General features: G+C 34.6%; 1 protein-coding gene across 1 annotated transcript in view; it reads right to left on the minus strand.

Annotated features, from left to right (window-relative positions):
• HDX (highly divergent homeobox) overlaps positions 1-26,193 on the minus strand; it is a 262,723-nt gene that overhangs the window by 122,073 nt on the left and 114,457 nt on the right. The window contains exons 5-6 of the mRNA XM_037821921.1: positions 25,134-25,280; positions 4,233-4,440 (exon numbers count right to left, since the gene is read on the minus strand). Of these exons, the coding sequence (XP_037677849.1) occupies positions 4,233-4,440; positions 25,134-25,280 (355 nt within the window). The remainder of the gene's footprint in view (positions 1-4,232; positions 4,441-25,133; positions 25,281-26,193) is intronic.

The raw sequence follows: 26,193 nt of genomic DNA on the forward strand, positions 1-26,193 counted from the left end.
AATATAGCTCAGCTGAGCTTCAACTGGGGTTTTAATTAACAAACATTGACTGCTCAATACAAGCCATGAATCCCCAACAAGCAGACAGAGGCTTTTGGTGATGATTGACCTTGGAGAGCCAGAGAGTGGCTGCAGACTGGCCCTGAAGGGGGATTTCTGTCCCTTTTTCAGCTTAGTGGAGAAAGCCTCAGCCATTTTCAGATCCCAGTGCTCTGACCCAGACAAGGGTGGAGAGAACACAGGCAGAGAGACTATTCAAAAATAAATGACCTCTCCCTAGGGGATGTATCTTCCCTAAGAGGAAAAGTTGGTGCCAAGCTCTACTAACTGCCTTCCATTCAGAACCAGACCCCAGAGCCTGGGAGAAAACAGCCATGGTCCACACCTCCTTACACCACTCGGGAGCTACAGACTGACAGGTGCCACCTGCTGGGCAGAAAAGCACAGTGACTTGAGGCCTCACAGAGTGTATCAATCTTCTAAGACACACTCAGGGAAACTGGATACTATTGCATCATTCCAAGATCTGAGCCCATTCTGGTCTGTGAAAACCTGATTGGGGTAAGCAAGGAAACCAGATGCCTAGACAACAGAAAACTACAACCTATACTAAAAAAAATGAAGTTACACCCCAGTCAAAGGAAAAAACTTACACTTCAACTGGGATACAGAAATTGAAACAACTAATACTAATTCAATTCAAAAAGTTTAGGGAAGATACAGCAAAAGAGATAAAGTGCATAATGAAAACACTGGGTATACATAAAGTAGAAATCAAAAGTTTGAAAAAACAACTGGCAGAATCTATGGAAATGAAAGGCACAACACAAGAGATGGAAGACACAATGGAAACATACAACAGCAGATCTCAAGAGGCAGAAGAAAACACTCAGGCACTGGAGAACAAGGCAACTGAAAGCCTACACACAAAAGAATAGATAGAGAAAAGAATGGAATAATATGACCAATGTTTCTGGGAACTGAAGGACAACATGAAATGCAGGAATGTACGTGTCATTGGTGTCCCAGTAGGAGAAGAGAAGGGAAAAGGGGCAGAAGCAATAATAGAGGAAATAATCAATGAAAATTTCCCATCTCTTATGAAAGATATAAAATTATGGATCCAAGAAGTTCAGTGTACCCCAAACATAATAGATCTGAAAAAGCCTACCCCAAGACACTTGATCAGGTTATCAAATGTCAAAAATAAGAGAGAATCCTGAAAGCAGCAAGAGAAAAGCGATCCATCACATACAAAGGAAGCTTGAAAAGACTATGTGTGGATTTCTCAATAGAAACCATGGAGGCAAGAAGGAAGTGGGGTGGTATATTTATGATACTGAAAGAGAAATATCACCAACCAAGATTCCTATATCCAGCAAAACTATCCTTCAAATATGAGAGAGGGCTTAAAATATTCTTTGACAAACAGACAATGACAGAGTTTGTGAACAAGATACCTGCTCTACAGGAAACACTAAAGGAAGAACTGCAGACAGAAAGGAAAAGACAGGAGTGAGAGGTTTGGAAAACAATTTTGGGAAATAGTAGCACTGCAATGTAAGTACACTGAACAAAAATGACTGTGAGCATGGTTGAAAGAGGAAGGTTAGGAGCATGTGGTGCACCAGAATGAAAGACATACCATAAAGACTGGGACTGTATAACTCAGTGAAACCTAGGGTGCTCATCAATTGTAATAAAAGGTACAAGTACATTTTTACATGAGGTAGAACAAATGAATGTCGACATTGCAAGGTGTTAAAAATACGGTGGGATTGGGGGAAAATACAATCAATGCAAACTGGAGACTATAATTAACAGAAACATTGAATTATGCTTCCTTTAATATAACAAAGGCAATATACCAAATCTAAATGCATAAGGGGGTGGCAACATAGGGGAAGGGTATGGGACTCCTGGCATTGGTGATGTTGTCTGACTCTTTATTCTACTTTAGTTTAATGCTATCTTTCCTTTTGTTGCTTTCTAGCTGTCATGTTATTTTTTCTCTCTCTCTTTTTTCTTTTTCTTTTGTCTCTCTACTTTGACTCTTCCTCCTTCTTTGTGGAAGAAATGGAGATGTCTTTATACAGAAAGTGACAGTGGTGCTGAGTACATAAATATGTGACTATGCAGGGAACCAACAATTGTTTACTTAGGATGGAATGTGTAGTGTGTGAACAAAACTGTCTTAAAAATGGGTTGATGAAGAAACTTTGAGGGCACTATATTGAGGGAAATAAAACAGACACATAAGGACAAACATTGCAGTGTCTCACTGATTTGAACTAATTATAATATGTAAACTCATAGACATGAAATATAAGTTACCAGGATGTAGAATGAGGTTAAAGAATTGGGAATGGTTGCTTATTATGAGCAGAATGTTCAACTAGGGTGAACTTAAACATTTGGAAATGGACAGAGGTGATGGCAGCATGGTGTGAGAATAACTAACAGTGCTGAATCATGTGTGAAGGTGCTGGACAGGGTAAGCTCAGAGTCACTTATGTCACCAGAAGGAAATTTGGAGGTTAAATGATTGGAATGTATAAAACTGAAACTTTTGGTGGACAATGTCCATGACTAACTGTATAAATATTAGAAATCTCTCTCCTGAACTAGAGTGAGTGTATGACACTATAACTAGAAGGTAATAAAAGAGGAGCATATAGGAAAATATATATATACCTATTGCAAACCATATACTACAGTTAGTAGTATTTTAACATTCTTTCATCAACTGTAACAAATGTTCCATACCAAAACTATGGATCAATAATGGAGGGGGGTGTGATTAGGGTTGTGGGAGAATTTGAGTTTCCTTTTTGTCTTATTTCTTTTCTGGAGTAATGAAAATGTTCTAAAAATTGAAAAAAAATTAATTGTGTTGATGGATGCACAGCTGTATGATGGTACCATGGTCAATTGATTGTACGCTTTGGATCTTTGGATAATTGTATGGCATGTGAACAATCTTAATAAAAATTTAAAAAAAGCACAAGAAAAAATATCCTGAATCTTTCCTACACAAACTGTGAACTCTAAGTTAAACCATGGAATATAGTTAATAATACAATTATAAAAATGTGCTTTTATCAATAGTAACAAATGTACCACCACAATGCAAGGTGTTAATTAGAGGGTGGTATATGAGCATCCTGTGTTTTATGCATGATTGTTCTGTAAACTCACTCCTCTAATAAATAATTAATTTTCCTTACAAACCTTTAAAGCAAAACATATTATAGGTAAAATACATATCAAATTGCAAAAGTGAAAGTATAAGAATAACAGAAATGAATATAGGGTCTTGTTTGTATAAATGTAGTAAAGGGAAAGACTGTAATCCTGACACAAAGTGCAGAAAACATAAGGGAAAGTATTGATAAGTTTGATAACAGAAAACTTTGTAATGAAAATTCTGACATCAGAACACACTATAAGCATAACTAAAAGGCAAGCAGTAAAGTGGAAAATATAGTGTTAACCTGAACAGAGCTAAATAAATTAAAATAAAACATGCAAAGACAATATTCTATATTTTTAATCTCTATCACTTGTATACACAGATGCAAAAGACACTGTAATATTGTATGATTCCAGTTACATAAAATGCCTGGAGAAGACAAATTATTAGAGGCAAAAATCAGATTAGTGTTTGGCTAGGGCTGGGGGTGGAAGTGGGGATTGACTATGAATGGGCTTAAGGGAATTTTTGGTGGATGAAAATGTTCTGAAACTGACTTTTGGTGATGGTGATTGTTGCACAACTCTATAAAGTTTACTAAAAATCATTGAATTTTACATTAATATAGTTACATAATCAGCTAGGGGTGAACTAGGACTTGCACCCACTTTGACTGCTAGCCTGGTGTTTATCACTTTATATCATATTCTCTTTCAAAACAGTGCACCTATAATGCTCTATACCTAAATTGACCAGAATTCCAATAAAGTAAAAACAATCATTTACTTAATTATAATGTATGGATTGTTGTAACAACCAACATTTCTAAATGCAGAAGATTATTGCGGTAGAAGAATGGTCCTTGTGATTACTTGATGTGAGATACTGTTTAGGTGCAGGGATTAAAAACAAATCTATTTATTTTCAAATATTTGGTCAAATGTTTTGAGGATGTTAGACTTGTCCTCTAGACTGAAAACTATGTAAACAGCATCAAATTTACAAAGGCTATTATTAGGAGATGCAGCATACAAAGTACCTTGAGAGCTTCCTTCAGACAAACAGATGGAAACTTGATCATTTCTGTCATTTTCCTCTCCTACTTCAGGACCAGCTTCCTCTCCTGGTGTGAATGCAGACAAAGAACCAGACTCAGGCTGCTCAGAGAAATCAGCAGGGCCTCCTCTTGGAGGCGGAACTTCAATCCCCATTAAACGATACTTCCTTCTTCGATTCCCAATCCAAGTCTTTATAAGAGAAATACAAGAGAAAATTTTGAAAACAGAAATGTTTGCAGTTCTGGCCATTAAAATAATGAATGTACTCTAAATAAAATATAATTTAAAAATAATAAGTTGGTACATAGAATAATGGAACTTTAATATCAGTCAATAAACTAAAATAAAAATATTTATGTTTTTTCTTTAAAATATCTAATTAGCAGAAAGAAGATATTTATCCAAGTAGTCAAACTTTCAAACAAAATGAAGACCAATACAGTTTGCTTTGTTGTTGTTTTTTCTGGAGAAAATATTCCACCAAAGCTTTCAAAAGAAAAATAAATTGGTTCTTTCCCCAAAGTAACCAGGTATACAACCTTAACTATAATCCTTATCTATAATCTCATTTAAAATGTTGCTCTGCCTATTAATTTTGTTTGGCTCCATAAGGGTTACCTTAGTAGTTCAAGTATACTGAAATATCATTTAATTGGATTTAGAACAATTTAAGGTTTTTATATTGAAATAATTTGAGTCAGAGGAATTTGCAAAGACAGCACAGAGAGATCTTATGCATCCTTCATCCAGTTGCCCCCAGTGTGCACATTACGTAATTATTGTGCAATAACAAAAACTAGAAATTGACTTTGTACAATGCCCCTTTATCACACCATTCCTCTTCCCCCATCCCAACCATATTTAACTCCTGAAAACCACTTGTCAGTTTTCTGCCTCCATAAAATTTTTTCTGGGAGGGATAATACATTGGACTTCATTAAAATTAAATATATAAAAATATGAATATTCTATAAGTGGAATCATACATGTGACTGTTTGAAATTGTTTTCTCTCAATCAATAGAAGTCTCAAGAGATTCATCAAAGTTGTTGGGTATATCAATAGTTTGTTCCTTTTTATTGCTAAATAGTATTTCACCATACATCTACTTTATTTTTTAATTTTTAAATTTTAATTTTAGTAACATATATGCAACCTAAAATTTCCCCCTTCCACCACATGCAGATATATAATTCAGTGCGGTTAATTACATTCACAATGCTGTGCAACCCTCACCATCATCCATTACAACTTTTCCATTACCCCCAACAGAAATTCTGTGCAAATTAAGCTTTCTTCTTTTCATTAGAAAAGTTGTAGGCTTACAGGAAAATCATGCACAAAATATAGAGTTTTGATATACCACCCTATTATTAACACCTTGTATTAATATTGTATCTTTGTTATAATTCCAGAAAGAATGTTTGTATATTGTACTATTGACTATAGTTCATTGTTTATGTTAAGGTTCAGTGTTTGTGTTGCAATTCCTGTTTTTTAAAATTAGAGAAGTTGGTTTACAGAACAATCATGCATAAACAGGATTCCCATGCACTGCCCTATTACTAACACATTGCATTGGTGTGGAACATCTGTTACAACTGAAAGCACATTTTTACAATTGTACTATTAACTAAAATCATTGGTTTAACTTTGAGTTCACTGAGTAGTGTAGTTCTATGGATTGTTTTAAAAAACAATTCTGTTAGCAAATATTCAATCTAACATTTCCCCTATTAATCACATTCTGCTACATATTTCAGTGCTGTTATTACATTCACAATATTGGGCTACCATCACCACCAATCATTACCAAAGCATTTCCATCATTCAAGTAGGAACCCTGTAAATTTTAAGCCTTAAATTCCCATTCCTTATCGCCACCCCATCCCTTAATACCTATATTCTAGATTCTGACTCTGAGTTTGCTTCTTGTAATTGTTTCAAATCAATGAGATCATACAATATTTGTCCTTTTGTGTCTGATTTATTTCACTCAACATGATGTCTTCCAAGCTCATCCATGATGTCACACGTTTCAGGACTTCAGTCCTCTTTATGGCTGAATAAGATTTCATTGTATGTATATACCACATTTTGTTTAACCATTCATTGGCTGATGGACACTTGGTGTGCTTCCCTCTTTTGACAATTGTGAATAGTACTGCTATGAACATTGGTGTACAAATATCTGTTCAAGTTCCTGCTTTCAATTCTTTTGGGTATGTATCAAGAAGTGGCATTGCAAGGTCATATCATAATTCTATACTTAAATTTCTGAGGAACCATCAAACTGTCCTTCATAGTAACTGCACCATTGTACATTCACAGCAACAATGAACAAGTGTTCCCATTTCTCCGCATCCTCTCCAGCACTTGCTACATGTATTTTTAAAATTGTAGCAATTCTAGTGGCTGTGAAAAGATATCACATTATGATTTTGATTTGCAGCTCCCTAATGGATAATGATGTTGAACATCTTTTTACATGCTGTTTTTGCCCCTTGTATATCATCTTTGGAAAATTACTAAGTTTATTGAGCATTTAAAAATTGGCTGTGTGTCTTTTAGTGGTTGAGTTGTAGGATTTATTTATATATTCTGGGAATTAAACCTTTATCAGATATGTGGTTTCCAAATATTTTGTCCCATTCTGGAGGCTGTCTTTTTAATTTGATGAAGTTCTTTGATGCACAAATGTTTCTAATTTGATGAAGCCCCTTTAGCTATATTTTTACTGTTTTTCCTCATGCTTTTGGTGTAATGTCTAAGAAACCTTTGCTTAACAGAAGGTCCAGAAGATGTTTCCTTATCATCAGGATGGTAAATAGTGTCTTCTATTCAGGAAGATACTTTTCTTCATGGAATTTTATACTTTTGGTTCCAATATTTATGTCTTTGATCCATGTTGGGTTAATATTTGTATACATTGTGAGGTAGCATTCTGCCTTCATTCTATTGCATATTGCTATTCCATTTTCCCAGCATCATTTGTTGAAGAGATTATTCTTTACCCATTGAGTGGACTTGAAACCCTTGTCAAAGTCAATTAATTGTAGATGTGTTTATTTCTGAACTCTTAATTCAGTTCCATTGGTCTATATGTCTGTCCTTGTACAAGTACCACACTGTTTTGATTAGGGTAATTTTACAATAAGATATAAAATCAGCAAGTGTTTGTCCTCCAACTTTGTTATTCTTTCTCAAGATTATTTTGGCTATTTGTGGCCCCTTGACCTCTATCTAAATTTGACAATTGGATTTTCAAGTTCTACAAAGAATACTGTTGAAATTTTGGTTGGGATTGCATAGAATCTGTAAATCACTTTAGGTAAAGTTGATGTCTTAACAATATTTAGTCTTCCTGTCCATGAACATAGACTGCCCTTCTACACATTTAGGTCTCTGATTTCTTTCAGTAATGCCTTTCAGTTTTTGATGTAAAGTCTTATACATACCTGGTTAAACTTATACCTAAATATTTGCAATTTTTATCTTGATTTCCTCTTCAGCTTCTTCATTACTAGTGTATAGGAATACTATTAGATTTTTAACTTCATTTATCAAAAAATTTAAAAAAACTGTTTTAAACAAAACAAAAAAAGGAATAAGAAAAATAAACATCCTAAAATAACAACATTGCTTCCAACATGTTCCTACCATACCCCCCAAAAATTAACAAACCATAACAAAACAAAGGAATAAGAAAAACAAATAATCTAAAATAACCACATTGTATCCAACATGTTTCTACTCTACCCAAAGAAATTTACAAGCCAAAATCATTCCTGAGCATTCCCATAACATTAAGATTACCCTCAATAACTTATCAGTTCTTATTAGATTATCATTCCACCTTCACTATTTGCTGTCTATCTCTAAGTCCCATACATTCTACAATATAAAACATTAACTTTACATTTTTCACAGACTTCACATTAGTGGTGATATACAATATCTCTCTTTGTGTGTCTGGCTTATTTCACTCAACAGTACATCCATGTTGTCATATGTTTCACAACCTCATTCCTTCTTACTGCCATGTAGTATTCCATCATGTGTATATGCCACATTTTATTTATCCACTCATCTGTTGAAGGACATTTGGATTGTTTCCATCTCTTGGCAATTGTGAATAATGCCACTGTGAACATTGGGGTGCAAATATCTGTCTGTGTCATTGCTTTCAGATCTTCTGGGTATATACCAAGAGGTGAAATTGCAGGATGAAAGGGTAACTCAATATCTAGTTTTCTAAGGAAATACCAGTCTGTCCTCCAGTGTGGCTCTACCATTATACAGTCTGACAAGCAAAGAATAAGAGTTCCAATTTCTCCAGAGCCTATCCAGGATTTGTAGTTTCCTCTTGGTTTAATGACAGCCATTCTAATTGGTGTGAGATGATATCTGATTGTGGTCTTAATTTGCATCTCCCTAATAGCTAGTGAAGATAAACATTTTTTTTCATGTGTTTTTTGCTATTTGTATTTCCACTCTGGAGAAATGTCTTTTAATATCTATTGTCCATTTTATAATTGGGTTGTTTTTACTAATGTTGAGTTGTGGGATCTCTTTATATATGAAAGATATCAGTCTTTTATCAGATACATGGTTTCCAAATATATTTTCCCATTGAGTTGGCTGCCTCTTCATCTTTTTGACAAATTCCTTTGAGGTGCAGAAACTTTTAGTTTTGAGGAGTTCCCATTTATCTATTTTTCTTTCATTGCATGTCCTTTGGGTGTAAGGTCTAAGGAGATACCTCCTAATACCAGGTGTTGAAGATGTTTCCATACTTTATCTTCTAGGAGTTTTATGGTACTGTCTCTTGTATTGAGGTCTTTGATTCACTTTGAATTAATTTTCATGTAGGGTGTGAGGTAGGGGTCCTATTTCATTCTTTCAGATATGGATATCCAGTTCTCCCAGCACTATTTGTTGAAGAGACTATTAAGGCCCAGTTCAGTGGGTTTAGGGGCCTTATCAAAGCTGAGTCAACCATAGATCTGGGGGTCTATTTCTGAATTTGCAATTCAATTACATTGATCAATATGTCCATCTTTGTGCCAATACCATGCTGTTCTGACTACTGTGGCTTTATAGTAAACTTCAAAGTCAGGAAGTGTAAGTCCTCCCACTTTGTTTTCTTTTTCAGAATGCTTTTAGCAATTTGAGGCATCTTTCCCTTCCAAATAAATTTGATAACTAGCTTTTCCAAGTCTACACAGTAGGTTGTTGGAATTTTGATTGGAATTGCATTGAATCTGTAGATGAGTTGGGAGAATTGCAATCTTAGTGACATTTAGCCTTCTTATCCATGAACACAGAATACTTGCCAATCTATTTAGTTCCCCTTCCATTTTTCTTCAGTGAAGTTATGTAATTTTCTATGTATAGGTCTTTTGCATCCTTGGTTAAGTTTATTCCTAGGTACTTGATTTTTTTAGTTGCTAATGAGAGTGGAATCTTTTTCTTGGGTGTCTCTTCAGATAGGTCATTTCAAGTGTATAGGAATATTGCTGACTTATGTGCATTAATCTTGTATCCCACTACTTTGCTATATTTATTAGCTCAAGTAGTTGTGTCATTGATTTCTCAGGGTTTTCCAAATATAAGATCATATCATCTGCAAATAATGACAGTTTTATTTCTTCTTTACTGGTTTGTATGCCTTTTATTTCTTAGTCTTGCCAGATTGCTCTGGCTAGCATTTCTAGCACAGTGTTGAATAATAGTGGTGAGAGCGGGCATCCTTGTCTCATTTGTGATCATAAATGGAAGTCTTTCAGTCTCTTGCCACTGAGTACTATGCTGGCTGTGGATTTTTCATATATGCCCTTTATCATATTGAGGAATTTTCCTTCAATTTCTACCTTTTGAAGTGTTTTTATCAAAAAAAAGATGCCGAATTTTGTCAATTACTTTTTCAGCATCTATTGAGATGATCATTTTATTTTTCCCTTTTAATTTGTTAATATGTTGTACTATATTGATTTTATTATGTTGACAATCCTTGCATGCCTGGAATGACCTCCACTTGGTCATGGTGTAGGATATTTTTTCATTTATCTTTGTGTACTATTTGCAAGTGTTTTGTTGATAATTTTTGCATCTATATTCATGAGGGAGATTGGCCTGTAGTTTTCCTTTCTTGTAGAATCTTTACCTGCTTTTTCCATTAGAGTGATGTTAGCTCAGGAAAATCAGTTAGGCAGTGATCAATTTTCTTCAGTTTTTTGAAGGATTTTAAGTAAGATTGTTGACAGTTCTTTTTGGAAAATTTGGTAGGATTCCCCTGTGAAGCCATCTGGCCCTGGGCTTTTATTTGTGGCAAGTTTTTTGATGACTATTTGGATCTCTTTGCTTGTGATTGGTTTTTGAGGCCTTCTATTTCTTCTCTGGTCAGTCTGAGCTTATATAGTGCTTTAGTAAACTAAACAAGGCCCACACTGAATGGGTGTGGCCACACCTCCATGGAAATTATCTAATCAGAGTTATCACCTATAGTTTGGTGGGGTGCATCTCCATGAAAACAACCTAATCTAAATGTTCCAACTTTATCAGCACTAATACATCTGCCCCCACAAGACTGTATCAAAGAACATGGATTTTTCTGGGGGACATAATATATACAAACTGGTAGAATGTGCTTTGAATAATTTCAGTATATTTAAATTTATTGAAGCTTGTTTTATGGCCCAGAATGTGATCTATCCTGGAGAGAGTTCCATGGGCACTAGAGAAGAATGTGAATCCTGGTGATTTGGGATGTAATGCTCTATGTATGCCTGTTAAGTCAAATTCATTTGCCACATTGTTTAGATTTTGAATTTCTTTATTGGTCCTGCCTTGTTGAATTATCTATGGGAGAGAGTGATGTATTGAAATATCGCACATTTATTCTGGAAACATCTATGTCTTCCTTCAGTTTTGCCAATGTTTTTCTCATGTACATTGGGGCAACTTGATTGGGTGCATAGACATTTATGATTATTTCTTCTTGTTGAATTGTCCCTTATATTAGTATATGTTGTTCTTCTTTGTCTCTCATGACATCCTTTCATTTAAAGTCTATTTTATCTGAGATTAATATTGCTACCTCTACTTTTTTTGGCTGTAGCTTGCATGGAATATTTTTTCCACCCTCTCATTTTCAATTTCTTTGTGTCTCTGGGTCTAAGGTAAGTCTCTTCTAAGCAACATATTGATGGTTCATATTTTTAATGCATTCTGCATATCTATATCCTTTAATTGGGGAGTTTAATCCATTCACATTCAATGTTATTACTGTGAAGGCAGTTCTTGAATGAGTCATCGTATCCTTTGGTTTTTATTTGTCAGATGTATTTTTTCCTTTCTCTATTTCCTTGAATGTACCCTTACTAAAACTCTTTAGTACTGTGCCCTTCTCCAGACCTCTCTCTCCTTTTTTTCTCAGCTGGTCATGCTCCCTTTCATATTTCTTATAGGGCAGGTCTCTTTTGGCAAATCCTCTCAGCATTTGTTTGTCTGTGAAAAATTTAAACTCTCCCTCAAATTTGAAGGAGAGCTTTGCATGATAAAGTATTTTGGTTGGCAATTTTTTCTTTCAGAATTTTAAATATGTCATACTGCTTCATTCTCACCTTCATGGTGGCCACCGAGTAGTTATTACTTAGTCTTATGTTGTTTCCCTTGTATGTGGTGAATCACTTCCCTTTTGCTGCTTTCAGAACTTTCTCCTTCTCTTCAGCATTTGACAATCTGATCATATGTCTCAGAGTGGGTTTATTTGGATTTATTCTACTTGGAGTTCATTGGGCATCTCTGATTTGTGGATTTATGTCATTTAGAAGGTTTGGGTAGTGATCCCCAACAATGTCTTGGAATACTCTTCCTAGTCCTTTACCCTTTTCTTCCCCTTCTGGAGCATCAATGATTCTTATATTTGCGTGTTTCATGTTGTCCATCATTTCCCTGGTATTATTTCAATTCTTTTTTAATTTTTTCACCATTCTTTTGTGCTTTCACTTTCCAACACACTCTCTTAAAGTTCAGTGATTCATTCCTCTATTTATTCAAATTTGGTGTTATGTAATTAAAGAATATTTTTAATTTGATCAACAGTTTCTTTTATTTCCATAAGATCTGTTTTTTTTGAAACACTACTAGTTTTAGCATTTTGTTCTTATACTCTGTCACTCTGCTGAATTTGTTTATTAGATCTAGAAGCTTTTTTGTGGATTTTTCAGGACTTTCTGTATATGGGATCATGTCTTCTTCAGTTTGGGAAAGTTTTGCCTCTTTCATTCCAATTTGGATAACTTTTATTTCTTTTTACCTAATTGCTCAGGCTGAACTTCCAGTACAATGTTGAATAATAGTGCTGGCAGTGGGTGCCTTTAACTTGTTCATGATCATAGAGGGAAATCTTCCATTCTTTCACCATTGTGAAGTTAGTGGTGGGCTTTTCATATGCCCTTTATTTTGTTGAGGTATTTTCCTTTTATTCCTAGTTTCCTAAGTGTTATTATCAAGAAGGGATGTTGGATTTTGTCAAATGTTCTTTTCTGTGTCAAATGAGATGATTCTATAGTTTTTTTTCTTTCATTATATTTATGTAGTGCATTACAGTAATTGATTTTCTTATATTGAACCAACATTGCAAACCTGGGGTAAATCCAATTTGATCAGAGTGTATAATTCTTTTAATTTGTTGTTTAGTTTTCTAGTATTTTTTTTTTAGGATTTTTACTTCTGTATTCATAAGGGATATTGATCTGTAATTTTATTTTCTTATCACACATTTATTTTGCTTTATATTAGGGTGATGCTGGATTGATAGAATGCATTAGGGAGTGTTCCCACTTCAATTTTTTGGAAGTGTTTGAGCAGTATTTTTGTTAATTCCATGAATTCTTTGTAAAATTCACCAATGAAGCTATCTGGTCCTTGGCTTTTCTTTGTTAGAAGTTTCTTGTTTTTTTGTTTTTTTGTTTTCTGTTTTTAAAGCAAATACCATACAATGTATTTTAAGTGTAAATCCATGTCTTCTAGTAAACTAACATAGTTGTGCATTCATCAATACAATCAAATCTAGACAATTTTCACCCTGAAGAGGGTTCACTGTGCTATGCAGTGCCATGGTTCATCCTCTGGCTTTCCTTCTAGTGACACATATCTGACCCTAAACTTCCCTTTCAACCACAATTGCACCCACATATCACTTATGTTTTTTACACCATCCTTAAAATACGATCACCTCCATCCATTTCTGAACATTTACAATCAACATTAATACATATTCTGCCCAAATTAAGCATCAGTTCCCCATTCTCTGCCTTCATTCTATTTTCTGGTAACCTATTTTCCAGAAATTAACACCAAGAGTTTGCTAGTTATATTTAGCTCATAATAGTGAGGTCACACAAGACTTTTTCTTTTGTGTCTGGATTATTTCATGCAACATGGTGTCCTCAAGGTTCATCCATGTAGTCACATGCTTCATGACTTCATTTCTTACACTGGTATGACATTACATAGTATGTTTGTGACACAAGGTATTTATGTATTCATCATTTGATGGACACCTGGGTTGTTTCCATCTTTTGGATGTTGTGAATAATGCTGCTCTTAACATTGTTGTGCAAATGTTTGTTCATATCTCTGCTTTATTTATTCTGAATATATACCTAGTAGCAGGATTGCCAGATCATATGGCAGTTCTATACATAGTTTCCTGAGGAATCAACAAGCTGTCTTTCATAGCAGTTGCACTATTTTACATTCTCACCAACAGTGAACAAGTTTTTCCATTTCCCCACATCCTCTCCAACACTAGCTGTTTTCTTTTTTTAAAATAATGGACATTCTAGTAGGTGTGAAATAGTATCTCATAGTTTTAATTTGCATTTCACTAATAGCTAGTGATTTTGAACATGTTTTCATGTGCTTTTTAGCCACCTGTATATCTTCTTTGGAAAAATGTCTATTCATGGCTTTAGTCCATTTTATAGTGGGTTGCTTGTCTTTTAATCTTTGAGTTGTAGGGTCTCTTTATATATACCAGATATTAAATTCTTATCAGATATATGGTGCCAAATATTTTCTTCCAAATAATAGGCTGCCTTTTCATCATCTTTTCAAAGCCCTTTGAGGCAAAAAAATATTCTATTTTGAGGAAGTCTCATTTATCTATTTTTTTCTTTCATTTCTAGTGCTTTGGGTGTAAAATCTAAGAAACCACCTCCTTCCACAAGATCTTGAAGATATTTCCTTACATTTTCTCCTAGGAGTTTTATGATTCTGGCTTTTATATTTAGGTCTTTGATCTATTTTGAGTTAATTTTTGTATAAGGTGTAAGACAGTGTTCCTCTTTCATTCATTTAGATATGGATATGCAGTTTTCCCAGCACCATTTGTTGAAGAGAATGTTCTGTCCCAATTGGGTGGATTTGGAAGCCTGTCACAAATCAATTGAGGATAGATGTGAAGATCTATATCTGAACTCTCAATTCAATTCCATTGGTCAATATGTCTTTCTTTAGGCCAATACCATGCTTCTGTTACCACTATAGCTTTGCAGTATACTTTAAAGTCAGGAAGTGAGTGTCCTCCAACTTCATTTTAATTTTTCAAGAACTTTTTAGCTATTTGGGGTTCCTTACCCTTCCAAAGAAACTTGGTAATTGGATTTTCCAATTCTGTAGAGTAAGGTATTGGCATTTTCATTGGCATTGCATTGAATCTGTAAATCATTTTGGGTAGAACTGACATCTAAACAATATTTAGTCTTCCAATCCATGAACATGGAATGTCCATCCATTCATTTAGCTCTTCTTTGATTTCTTTTGCAAATGCTTTATAGTTTTCTGAATGCAAGTCCTTTACATCCGTGGTAAACTTATTCCTAGATATTTCATTCTTTTAGTTGCTACTGAGAATGGAATTTTTTCCTGATTTTCTCCTCAATCTGGTCATTACTAGTGTACAGAAACACTACTGATTTCTGCATGTTAATTTTATATCTTGCCAATTTGCTGAACTCATATACTAGGCCTAGTAGTTTCATTGTAGATTTTTTGGGACTTTCTAGTTATAGGATCATATCATCTGCAAATAGTGGAAGTTTTACTTCTTCCTTTTAAATTTGAATGTCTTTTATTTCTTTTTCTTGCCTAATTACTCTATCTAGAACTTCTAGCAAAATGTCAAATAACAGTGATGGTAGTGTGCATCTTTGTCTTGTTCCCAATCTCAGTGGGAAAACTTTCAGTCTTTCAGCATTGAGTACAATGTCACCAGTGTGTTTTCATATATGCCCTTTATCATGTTGAGCAAGTTTTCTTCTATTCCTATCTTTGAAAGTGGTGTTATCAAGAAGGGGTACTGATGCCTTTTCAGCTCCTACTGAGATGGTCATGTGGTTCTTTTCCTTTGATTTCTTAATGTGGTGTATTACATTAATTCATATTCTTGTGTTGAACCACCCTTGCAAAACTTGGATATAGCCCACTTGATCATGGTGTCTAATTTTGTTAATGTGCAGTTGGATTTGATTTTCAAGTATTTTGTTAGGAATTTTGCATCTATTTCAATAGAGAGATTGTTCTATAATTTTCCTTTTTTGTAGTAGCTTTATTTGGTTTTGGCTTTAGGGTCATGTTGGCTTTATAGAATGAGTTAGGTAGCATCCTCTCTAATTTTTCAAAGAGTTTGAGCAGGATTGGTATTTGTTCTTCTTTCATGATTGGTAGAATACAACTCTGAAGCTACCTTGTTCTGGTGTTTTCTTTGTTGGAAGGATTCTTTCCCCTTTTTAATGTAATTTTATTGAGATATATTCACATACCATACAGTCCATCCAAAGTATACCATCATGGTACACAGTATTATCACATAGTTGTGCATTAATCACCATGATCATTTTTAGAGAATTTGCCTTACTCCAGAAAAAGAAAAAGAAACAAGAAAACCCTACACATCCCATACCCCTTACCTCCCTCTTATTGACCACTAGTATTGCACAATACCCAATTTTAACACTTACAATAGAGGTAGATTAACTAAGACAGTGTAGTATTGTCAGAGATAGATATATAGATCAGTGGAAAAGAACCAAACATCCAGAAATAGATCCATATGAATATGGGCAGCCAACTATTTTTTGCTATATAGTTATGCAAATATTATCTAAATTCAGGGCTATTGGGTAACAATTCAACAACTTTGGGTATTTCCTTCTGTCTGTTCTAAAATACTAGACACAAAAAAAGAAATAGTGATATAATGAGTCAGTAGTTACAGTTGTTTGTTAAATCCTAAATTCTGTTACACCTCCACCCTCTCATTTGATTTTTCTCTCAATCTTCAGGGATATCTGGGCAATGACTATTTTAACTTCTTCACGCTGGAAAGGGATATTGACCTTATGGAGTAGAGGCATGGAACTGGCTGTTCTTGGAGACTGGTACCTCTGTGTTTCATGGCTTATCTGGCATGGAATCAATCTGTAGGCCTTAGGTTGCTTAAAAAATAAACTAAAACTGTTTATAGAGACTTAGAGTTCAGGGCACTCCCTAGGGTTTTCAGGGATACTGTTAGTTGGGGCTTGACATACTGTGATAGTTTGCAATATCTGGATAAAGCTTGCATAAGAGTAAGCTCCAGAATGAGCCCTTAACTCTATTTGAAATCTATTAGCCACTGAAACTTTATTTTGTTCCATTTTCTCCCCATTTTGGTCAAGAAGTCATTCTGAATCCCACACTGCCAGGGCCAGGCTTATTCCCAGGAGTTATGTCCTATATAGGGGAGAAGGTAATGAGATGATTTGCAGAATTTGGCTTAGAGAGAGAGGCCACATCTGAGCAAAAGAGGTTCTCTGGGAGGGACTCTTAGGCATAATTACAAGGAGGTCTAGCTTTGTCATTAGAGAAATGTTTCCTATGGGCAAGACTCAAGATTGAGGTCTTGGCTTATTAAATTGTGAGTCCCTAGTGATTGAGAGAATATCAGGAGTTCCCCAGGTAAGGAAATTTAATAGTGCCACATTTTCCCCCAGTCCCTCAAGGGGACTTTGCAAATACTTTTTTTTTTATTTTCTGCCCAAAATACTCTGGAATGTATCAGGTATTTCATTAACCTGTGAAGAATAATAATATCTCATTTCCTATTCTAGGTTCTATGCAAATAGGTTGTTTAAATAAACTGACCAGATAGGTAAAATCAGATAGTGTGCTACAGGAAATTTAAATTTTTGACCAAATAAACAGTTCTACCTTTGATCTCACTCAGAAATACAGACAATATGATTCTTTACCCTACATTCTGATTTACCTTAATCCTAACCAGGTCCATTTCATTCATGTCTCTAATTGAAGTCTGATTTCGTTTTCAGTATCTTTAACATTTACTGTTTGGAGTCATGCTGACTTTCAGAGCTGCAGAACTCTAAAATCTGAGTCTCAGGTTCACAGAGAAACTCAATGTTGTAGGGAACTACCAGGTTATACACAAAAGCCCAGCATCTCAGAATTTAGAAGTAACAGTTAAAACTCAGGAACAGATGTGACTGCTATAAGAGCTTAGAATCTATTAACCTTTACAATGAGCCTTATTTGAACATTCTCTACTGCTTAATTGTTCATTGCCCAATCTCTGCCCACTTTCTAAACACTGATAACCAATGCCCTTGAATTCAGTTTTCAGAGTTTGTTCATTATAGTTAGTTTATATCAGTGAGACCATACAATATTTGCCCTTTTGTTTCTGGCTTATTTCACTCAACATAATGTTCTCAAGGTTCATTCACCTAGTTTGCCACATAACCTCATTCCTTCTGGCAGCCACTCAATATTCTGTCATATGTATTCACACAGTTTTCCCTTTCATTCATCAGTTGATGTAGCCAAGGCCACCTCCATCCATTGCAAATCATGAATAGTGCCACCATAAACATCAGTGTGCAAATGCCTATTCATGTCACTGCTTTCAGTTCTTCCAAATCTTTAATAACAGGGTTGCAAGATCATGTGGCAGTCCTATACTTAGCCTCCTTTGGAACCACCACACTGACCTCAAGAGAGGCTGCATGTTGGTAAGATTTTGATGACTGTTTCAATCTCTTTACTCATGAGTGGTTTGTTGAGATCTATTTCTTCCAGAGTCAGTGTATATTGGCTCTCTGTTTCTAGAATATGTCCATTTCATCTAAGTTGTCTAGTTTATTGACATACAGTTGTTCATGGTATCCTCTTATCTTTTTTTTATTTCTATGGGATCATAAATAATGTCCCCCATGTTGTTTCTGATTTTATTTATTTGCATCTCTCTTTTTCCTTGTCAGTCTGGCTAAGGGCTTGACAATTTTGTGGATCTTCTCAAAGAACCAACTTTTTGCTTTTGATTTTCTCTATTCTTTTTTATTCTAAATTTATTTCTGTTCTAATCTTTTTCTTTCTGTCTGCTTGTCTTCAGATTAGTTTTCTGTTCTTTTTCTAGTTCCTCCAGGTATGTAATTAAGTATTTGATTTTAGCCCTTTCTTCCTTTTTACTGTAGGCACTTAGGGTTCAAATTTCACTCTCCACATTGCCTTCACCATATCCCATAAGTTTTGATATGTTGTGTTCTCATTTTCATTAATCTTGAGATATTTACTGATGTCTCCTGCAATATCTACTTTAACCCACTGTTTGCTTAAGAGTGTGTTTTTAAACCTCCACAAATTTGTGCATTTTCCAGTCCTCTGCCTGTTGTTGATTTCCAGCTTCATTCCATTATGATCAGATAAAGTGCCTTTTAAAAATTTCAATCTTCTTAAATTTATTAAAATTTCTTTAATGATGCAACATGTGGAGAATGATCTATGAGCACTTGAGAAGAATGTGTATCCTGCTGTTTTAGGGTGCATTGTTCCATATATGTCTGTTAGGTCTAGTTCATTTATCAAATTATTCAAGTTCTCTATTATTAATTTTCTGTGTAGATGTTCTATGTATTGATGTGAGTGGTGTATTGAAATTTCCAACTATTATTGTAGAGATGTCTATTTCTCTCTTCAGTTTTTCCAGTGTTTGCTTGATGTGTTTTTGGTCACCCTGGATAAGTTCATAAATATTTATGATTATTATTACTTCTTGGTGGATTATCACTTTTATTAATATATAATGCCCTTCTTTGTCTCTTATGACAGCTTTGCATTTAAAGTCTATTTTGTCTGATATTTGTATAACTACCCCCAACTTTTGCTTGTATACTGTTTGCTTAGAATATCTTTTTTCAGCCTTTCACTTTCAACCTATTTGTATCCTTGGGTCTGAGGTGTGGCTCTTGTAGACAGCATATAAATGGCTCATTTTTTAATCCATTCTGACGTTCCGTGTCTTTTGATTGGTGTGCTTAATCCTTTAACATTTAATGTTATTACTGTAATAGCAGTACTTACTTCAACCATTTTATCCTTTGTTATTGGTTTGTTGAGAGCTTCTATGCCTTTTTGAGTCAGCATAGATAATTTGTGTGTTTCTAGGAATTTGTCCATTTCACCTGGGTTATTTAATTTTTTGGTGTACAATTGCTAACAGTATCATCATATTCTTTTTTATATCTGTGAGGTCATTAGTAATGTCCATCATTTCATTTCTGATTTTCCTTATTTGAATCCCCTCTCTTTTGTCTTATTCAGGTTAGCTAAACTTTTTTCAAATTTATTGATCTTTTCAAAGAAACAGGGATTCATTGCTTTTCTCTATGTTTTTTAATTCTCTATTTCATTTATCTCCACTCTAATATTTATTTTCTTCCTTGTGCTAACTTTGGGTTTAGTTTGCTCCGCTTTTTGTAGTTTCTCAGTTGTGAGGTTAGATATCTGATTTGAGATCTTTCTCCTTTGTAATGTAAGCATTTAGAACTATAAGTTTCTCTTTCAGCACTGCATTTGCTGCATCCCATAAGTTTCAGTACATTGTTTTTTTTTTTTTCATTCACTTCAAAATATATGATTTCCTTTGTGATTTATTCTTTGACCTATTGGTTGTTTAAGAGTGTTGGTTAATTTCCACATATCTGTGGATTTTCCTTTTGTTGATTTCTAACTTCCTTCTATTTGTTTGGAGTAGATACATTACATGATTTTGATATTTTCACATTTATTGAGACTTTTGTGCCCTTACTTATGGTCTATCCTGAAGTATGACCCATGTGCACTCAAGAATTATGTGTATTCTGTTGTTCAGTGAAGTGTTCCATATATTTATATCTCTTATGTTTCATTGGTTTATAGTATCATTCACATTTTCTATTCCCTTGTTGATCTTCTCTCTAGATGTTCTATCTCTTACTGAAAGTTTCATATTTAAGTCTCCTGTTAATGTAGTGCCATATGTTTCTTCCTTGTAATCTGTCAGTATTTGCTTCTTACATTTTGGGATCTGTGGTGGCTTGGAATTATGTTCTCCAGAAACACATGTTCTTATTCTTAATTCATTCTTGTGGGTGTAAATAGGACATTTACGTGAGGTTACTTCAGTTAAGGTGTGGTGCACCTGAATCAGGATCAATTTTACTCCTTTTACTTGAGATTTTATAGAGAAGGCCCCAGAGAGGGAAACCATGGACATCAGCCAGAAGCTGGAAGTCAATGGAATCCAGAAGAGTAAGGAGAAGATTCCATCATGTGCCTTGCCATTTGACAGAAGATACAAGGTTTAAGGATTACTGGCAGGAAGCCCCAGAACACCACAGTCTTCATGGAGAATGCATCACTTTAATGACACTTCAATTTTGGACTTTTCCTAGCCTCAATACTGTGTGCCAATAAATTCTCATTGCTTAAGCCAAGTCTCATTGTATGGTATTTGTTTCTGCCACTGGAAAGAGAAGTGCCAATATTACAAATAACTAAAAAGTGGGAAAGGCTTTGCAATTGGGTAATGGATAGAGGCTGGAAGAATTGTGAGATGACTTATGGAAATAGCCTAAATTGCTTTGAAGAGATTGCTGGTAGATACTTGGATGTTATAGGAACCTCTGATGAGGCCTTAGAAAGAAACAATGAATGTGATCTTGGAAACTGAAAGAAAGACCACCTTTGCATAAAGTGGCAGAAAACTTGATAAAATTGTGTTCTGATGTCAGAATGAAAATGGAGTTTGTAAGTGATGAACTTGGATATTTAACTGAGGATATTTTCAAGCTAACTACAGAATGTGCAGCCTAGCTTCTCCTTGCAACTTATAGTAAAATATGAAAGGGATAAGCAGAAATCTTAACTCTTCAGCTCAGCAAAACTAGAAATTGATATTTTGGGAAATTCTGAACATAGCCAGATAGTGTGATCTTAGACCAGGGCCAGAAGTGGCTTTATCAAGGTACCACCCTGAGCTTTTGGGAAGTGAATTCCCAAATGACAGGGCTCCATGTGAGGGTTTAACCAAACAGCCCTTTGCTAAAGAGGGTGTGGCTGAACATGGATCCAGTCAGCCATTTCAGTGGAATTCAGAATTGGAACTGCATTTACCCAGGAAGGATCTGTGGAAAGTTCTATTTTCTGATGATGTGGACCCATGGGAATTGCACCCAAACCAATAAGGATTTACAAAATTTGCATGAACAGAATCAATGCTTAAAAGGAAGAGAAGACATGAATCAAAGGAAGAATGACTTCAATGGAAGAATATTGAAGCTGAGGTCTGGACTAAAAAGTTATTTTCACCAAGAGACAGGTCCACCCATATGTGTAAAGGGCAGGCCCTCCCAGTCACGTAGCAGGGGCAGGATCTCCACCCCAGTGCTTAGAGAGGGAAGAACTTGCCCCCACTCTTCAGGGACAGTGCTTCCATCCCAGTGCTAGGAGATGCTGGAGTCTATGCATCATTTTTGGAGAGGCCAGCCTCCACTCCAATGCTCAGAGTTGATGGAGCTTACACCCCAGTGTTCAAGGAGAGCATTTTTCTGCACAAATGATTTTGGAAGATGTGAGGCTGCTGCTCCATCAGGCTTGGAGGATAAAGAATGAAGCCAAATATGGTTTTTAGACTTTGAGATCTAGTGAAGATTGCCTTGCTGGGTTTTGGACTTATTTGGTACCCATGACACCTGTTCTTCCAATTTCTCCCTTCTGGAATGGGAATGTTTTATCCTATGTTTTATCCCTCTATTGTATATTGGCAGTAGATAACTACTTTTCTAGATTTCACAGCTCCATCAGACAGAAGAATTTTGCCCCAGGATGGAACACACCAAATAATGGATGAAGCCAACCTATTGTATAGAATTTATTTAGCTGCAGAAGATGAAACAGGACCCTGCTGCTAGATGCATAAATATTTATAGTTGTTACATCTTCTTGTTGAATTGACCACTTTATCAGCATATAGAATATATAGAGTCTTTCTTTGTCCCTTGAAACAGTTTTTTACTTAAAATCTATGTTATCTGACATTTGTATAGCTACCACAGATCTCCTTTGGTTACTATTTGCATGGTACAATTTTCCATCCTTTCATTTTCAACTTACTTTGTGTCTTTGAACTTAAGGTGTGTTTCTTATAAAGTGTGTAATTGGGTTATGCTTTGTTATCCATTCTGCCAATCTCTGCCTTTATACTGGAGAGCTTAATCCATTCACATTTAAAGTAACTACTGATACTGTAGGGCTGCCCTCTGACATTTTGCTAGTTTGTTTTGAAGATCATATATTTTTTGTCCCCTGATACTTACATTACTACTAACTTTGAAATTTGATTTTTTATATGCCATTTTTTATTTCATATTTTATTGAGGTTTTTAACAAACCATAAAATTATCCAAACATCTAAAGTGTACAATAAATCACCCATGGTACCATCATACAGCTGTGCATCTGTCACCACAATTATTTGTTTTTTCCATTTTTAGACCATTTTCATTATTCTAGAAAAGAAATAAAGACAAAAAAAAAAGGAAACTCAAATCCTCACATACCCCTAACCACCCCCTCTCCATTACTGATTCATAGTTTTGGTATAGTACACTTGTTAACATTGATGAAAGAATGTTAAAATACTACTAACTGTAGTATATAGTTTTCAATAGGTATATATATGTATTTTACCATATGCCCCTCTATTATTAACTTCTAATTATAGTGTCATACATTTGTTCTAGTTCATGACAGAGATTTCTAATATTTGTACAGTTAATCATGGACATTGTCCACCACAAGAATCACTGTTTTATACATTCCCATCTTTTAACCTCCAACTTTCCTTCTGGTGACATAAGTGACTCTGAGCTTACCCTTTCCACCACCTTCACACACCGTTCAGCACTGTTAGTTATTCTCACAATGTGCTACCATCACCTCTGTCCATTTTTTATTTTATTTTTTTTGAGAAATTTGTGTTCTATGTCTTCTTGCTATACTGTTCTTTCTTCATATATATATGAGGAAATACTCTGTTCCTCTAGAAGAGTTTTGTATTATTTCACTTTCTCTTTAACTACCACTTCCATCTTGATTGGTTGGGATGGTCTTCCAGTGGTGTGCTAAAGCAGGCTCTACCTGCTAATAACAGCCAGTTGTTAGCATGTCTTCTAAACTCTGCATTACTGAACCTGTGGAATCAGTCATGGTAGGAATATTTACACTACAAAAATCAGTGAATACCACAACTTAGTGCTCCTTTTTTTTCTCTTTAAAGAGCTAGTTGTTAAATATTAGCACACCATGGCCATCTAAGTCTTATACCAACATATTTGAAATAGATTGTAAAATATTTTTCCCATGGATGACTAATATAATTCTTATGCTATCATTCATTGCATAACACAAGAGAAGTATTTCAGATGATCTCATGAAATTTGTTAAACAACTTTATTGAGAGATATTTCACATACCATACAATTCACTCATTTAAGTGTATAAATCAATCATTTTTAGTATATTCACAGAGTTTACAACCATCACCACAATCTAACTTTAGAACACTTTCATCACCCCCAAAAGAAACTATATTCTTTATCAGTCACTCCCCATTCCCCCACACTCCTCCCCTCCACCTCAGCCCCTGGGAAACAAAATATACTTTCTGTATCTAGCCTATCTGAACATTTCATATAAGTAGAATCATACAGTATGTGGTATTTTGTGACTGGCTTCCTTCACTTAATGTGTTTTCAAGGTTCATCCATGTTGTGGGATGTATCGGTATTCCTTTTTATGACTGAATACTATTCCACTGTGTGGATATATCATATTTTGTTTACAGATTCATCAGTTGATGGATATTTGGGTTGTTTTAGTCTTTTGACTATTGTGCATAGTGCTGCTATAAACATTCATGTACAAATATTTGTGTGAACATACATTTTCATTTCTCTTGGGTATATGCATAGGAGTGGAATTGTGGCTCTTATCATAACTGTTAAACTTTTTGGGAAATTGCCAGATTAATTTCCAAAGGACCTAAAACATTTTATATTCCCACCAGCACTGTACAAGTGTTCCAATTTCTCCACAACCTGACCAACACTTGTTATTATCTGTCTTTTTTTATTCTGCCATCCTAGTGAGTGGGATGAGCTATCTTATTGTGGTTTTGATTTGCATTTACCTAATGACTAATTATATTTAATTTATTGGCCATTTATGTATTTTCTTTGGAAAAAATGTCTACTCAGATTTTTTGCCTATTTTTAACTAGAATATTTGCCTTTTTATTATTGAGTTGTAAGAGTTCATTACATCATCTGGATATAAGTCACTTACTGGGTATAAGATCTGCAAATATTTTCTCCCATTCTGTGGTTTGTCTTTTCACTTTATTGATGGTATTGTTTGCAGCATCTTATGTAATTTTAAAACAGTTCCATTTATATCACACATCAACTACAGTATGAAAATTATTCAAAATATCTTACCCGAACTATTTCACAGTCAACATTTAATTCAGTTGCGACTGCTTCAATTTTCTCTCTACAAACAGATCCCAGGCTAGTCATGCCATTGTCCCAGTACTTCTTAAGGGTGGCTAAGTCCCGGTCACTGAATTGAGTTCGGTCTTGTAGCTGTAAAACACATTTTCAAAAATTAGAATAATCAAAGGAAAAAAATGTTACAGAGTAGATGATCAGGTTGAGATCTGTTCAGTTATTTTCAACCCATAATAGCAGCTAAAGTAATTTTATAATTCTTACTTTGTGCCCCTACTCTGAAAATGAGCATTTTCATTGTATTTATTTCCATAGCATAATAGTGTATTAGGATCAAGTGAGTAGAATTATTTTTAACTGGTGGCAATTAATGTTTATTTTAAAAGGTTATAATTCCACAAACAATACATATTGATTGTAGAAAATGTATATAAATTTAAAATATTAAATTTGAGTCACACATAAGCTTGGAAATAACCACTTAACATTTTAATGCATATTCTTTCAAACTTTTTTCTATGCATACACATATTCACATCCAAACACAACACATAAAAAAATACAAAGATCACACTGCTGTGCTGCCTTTTGATATGTTAATCTAGATTTACCATACATATGTCTCCTATGAATAATATAAATTAAAAGAGCAAATAGAAATCTGAGAAGATGAATTAGTCCTATAAGAATCATGTTTATCACTTCTGAAAGTTTTACCCTTTTGTCTTCAATGTACTCCTTTTAGCAATATATTAATATTCTATTCTTAAATATTTTATCCAATAAATTATGGACTATAAATATTATTTTAATTCAATAAATTCCAGAGACATCCCTAGAAAGCAAATTAGAAACACAATAGTATAATGACCTCCAATTTGCTGATAGGGAGTTAGGAAAAGAAAGATCAAAGGACTCATCCAACAGGACAGTGGTTTCTTAGACTTTACAACAAAAGCATGAGCAACAAGAGAATAAACAGATGAATGATGCTTCATTGAAATTAAAAACTTGTGCATCAAAGGACTTCATCATGAAAGTAAAAAGA

Source organism: Choloepus didactylus, chromosome X (assembly GCF_015220235.1).
Source record: "Choloepus didactylus isolate mChoDid1 chromosome X, mChoDid1.pri, whole genome shotgun sequence".
In the NCBI taxonomy this organism is placed as follows: Eukaryota; Metazoa; Chordata; class Mammalia; order Pilosa; family Megalonychidae; genus Choloepus; species Choloepus didactylus.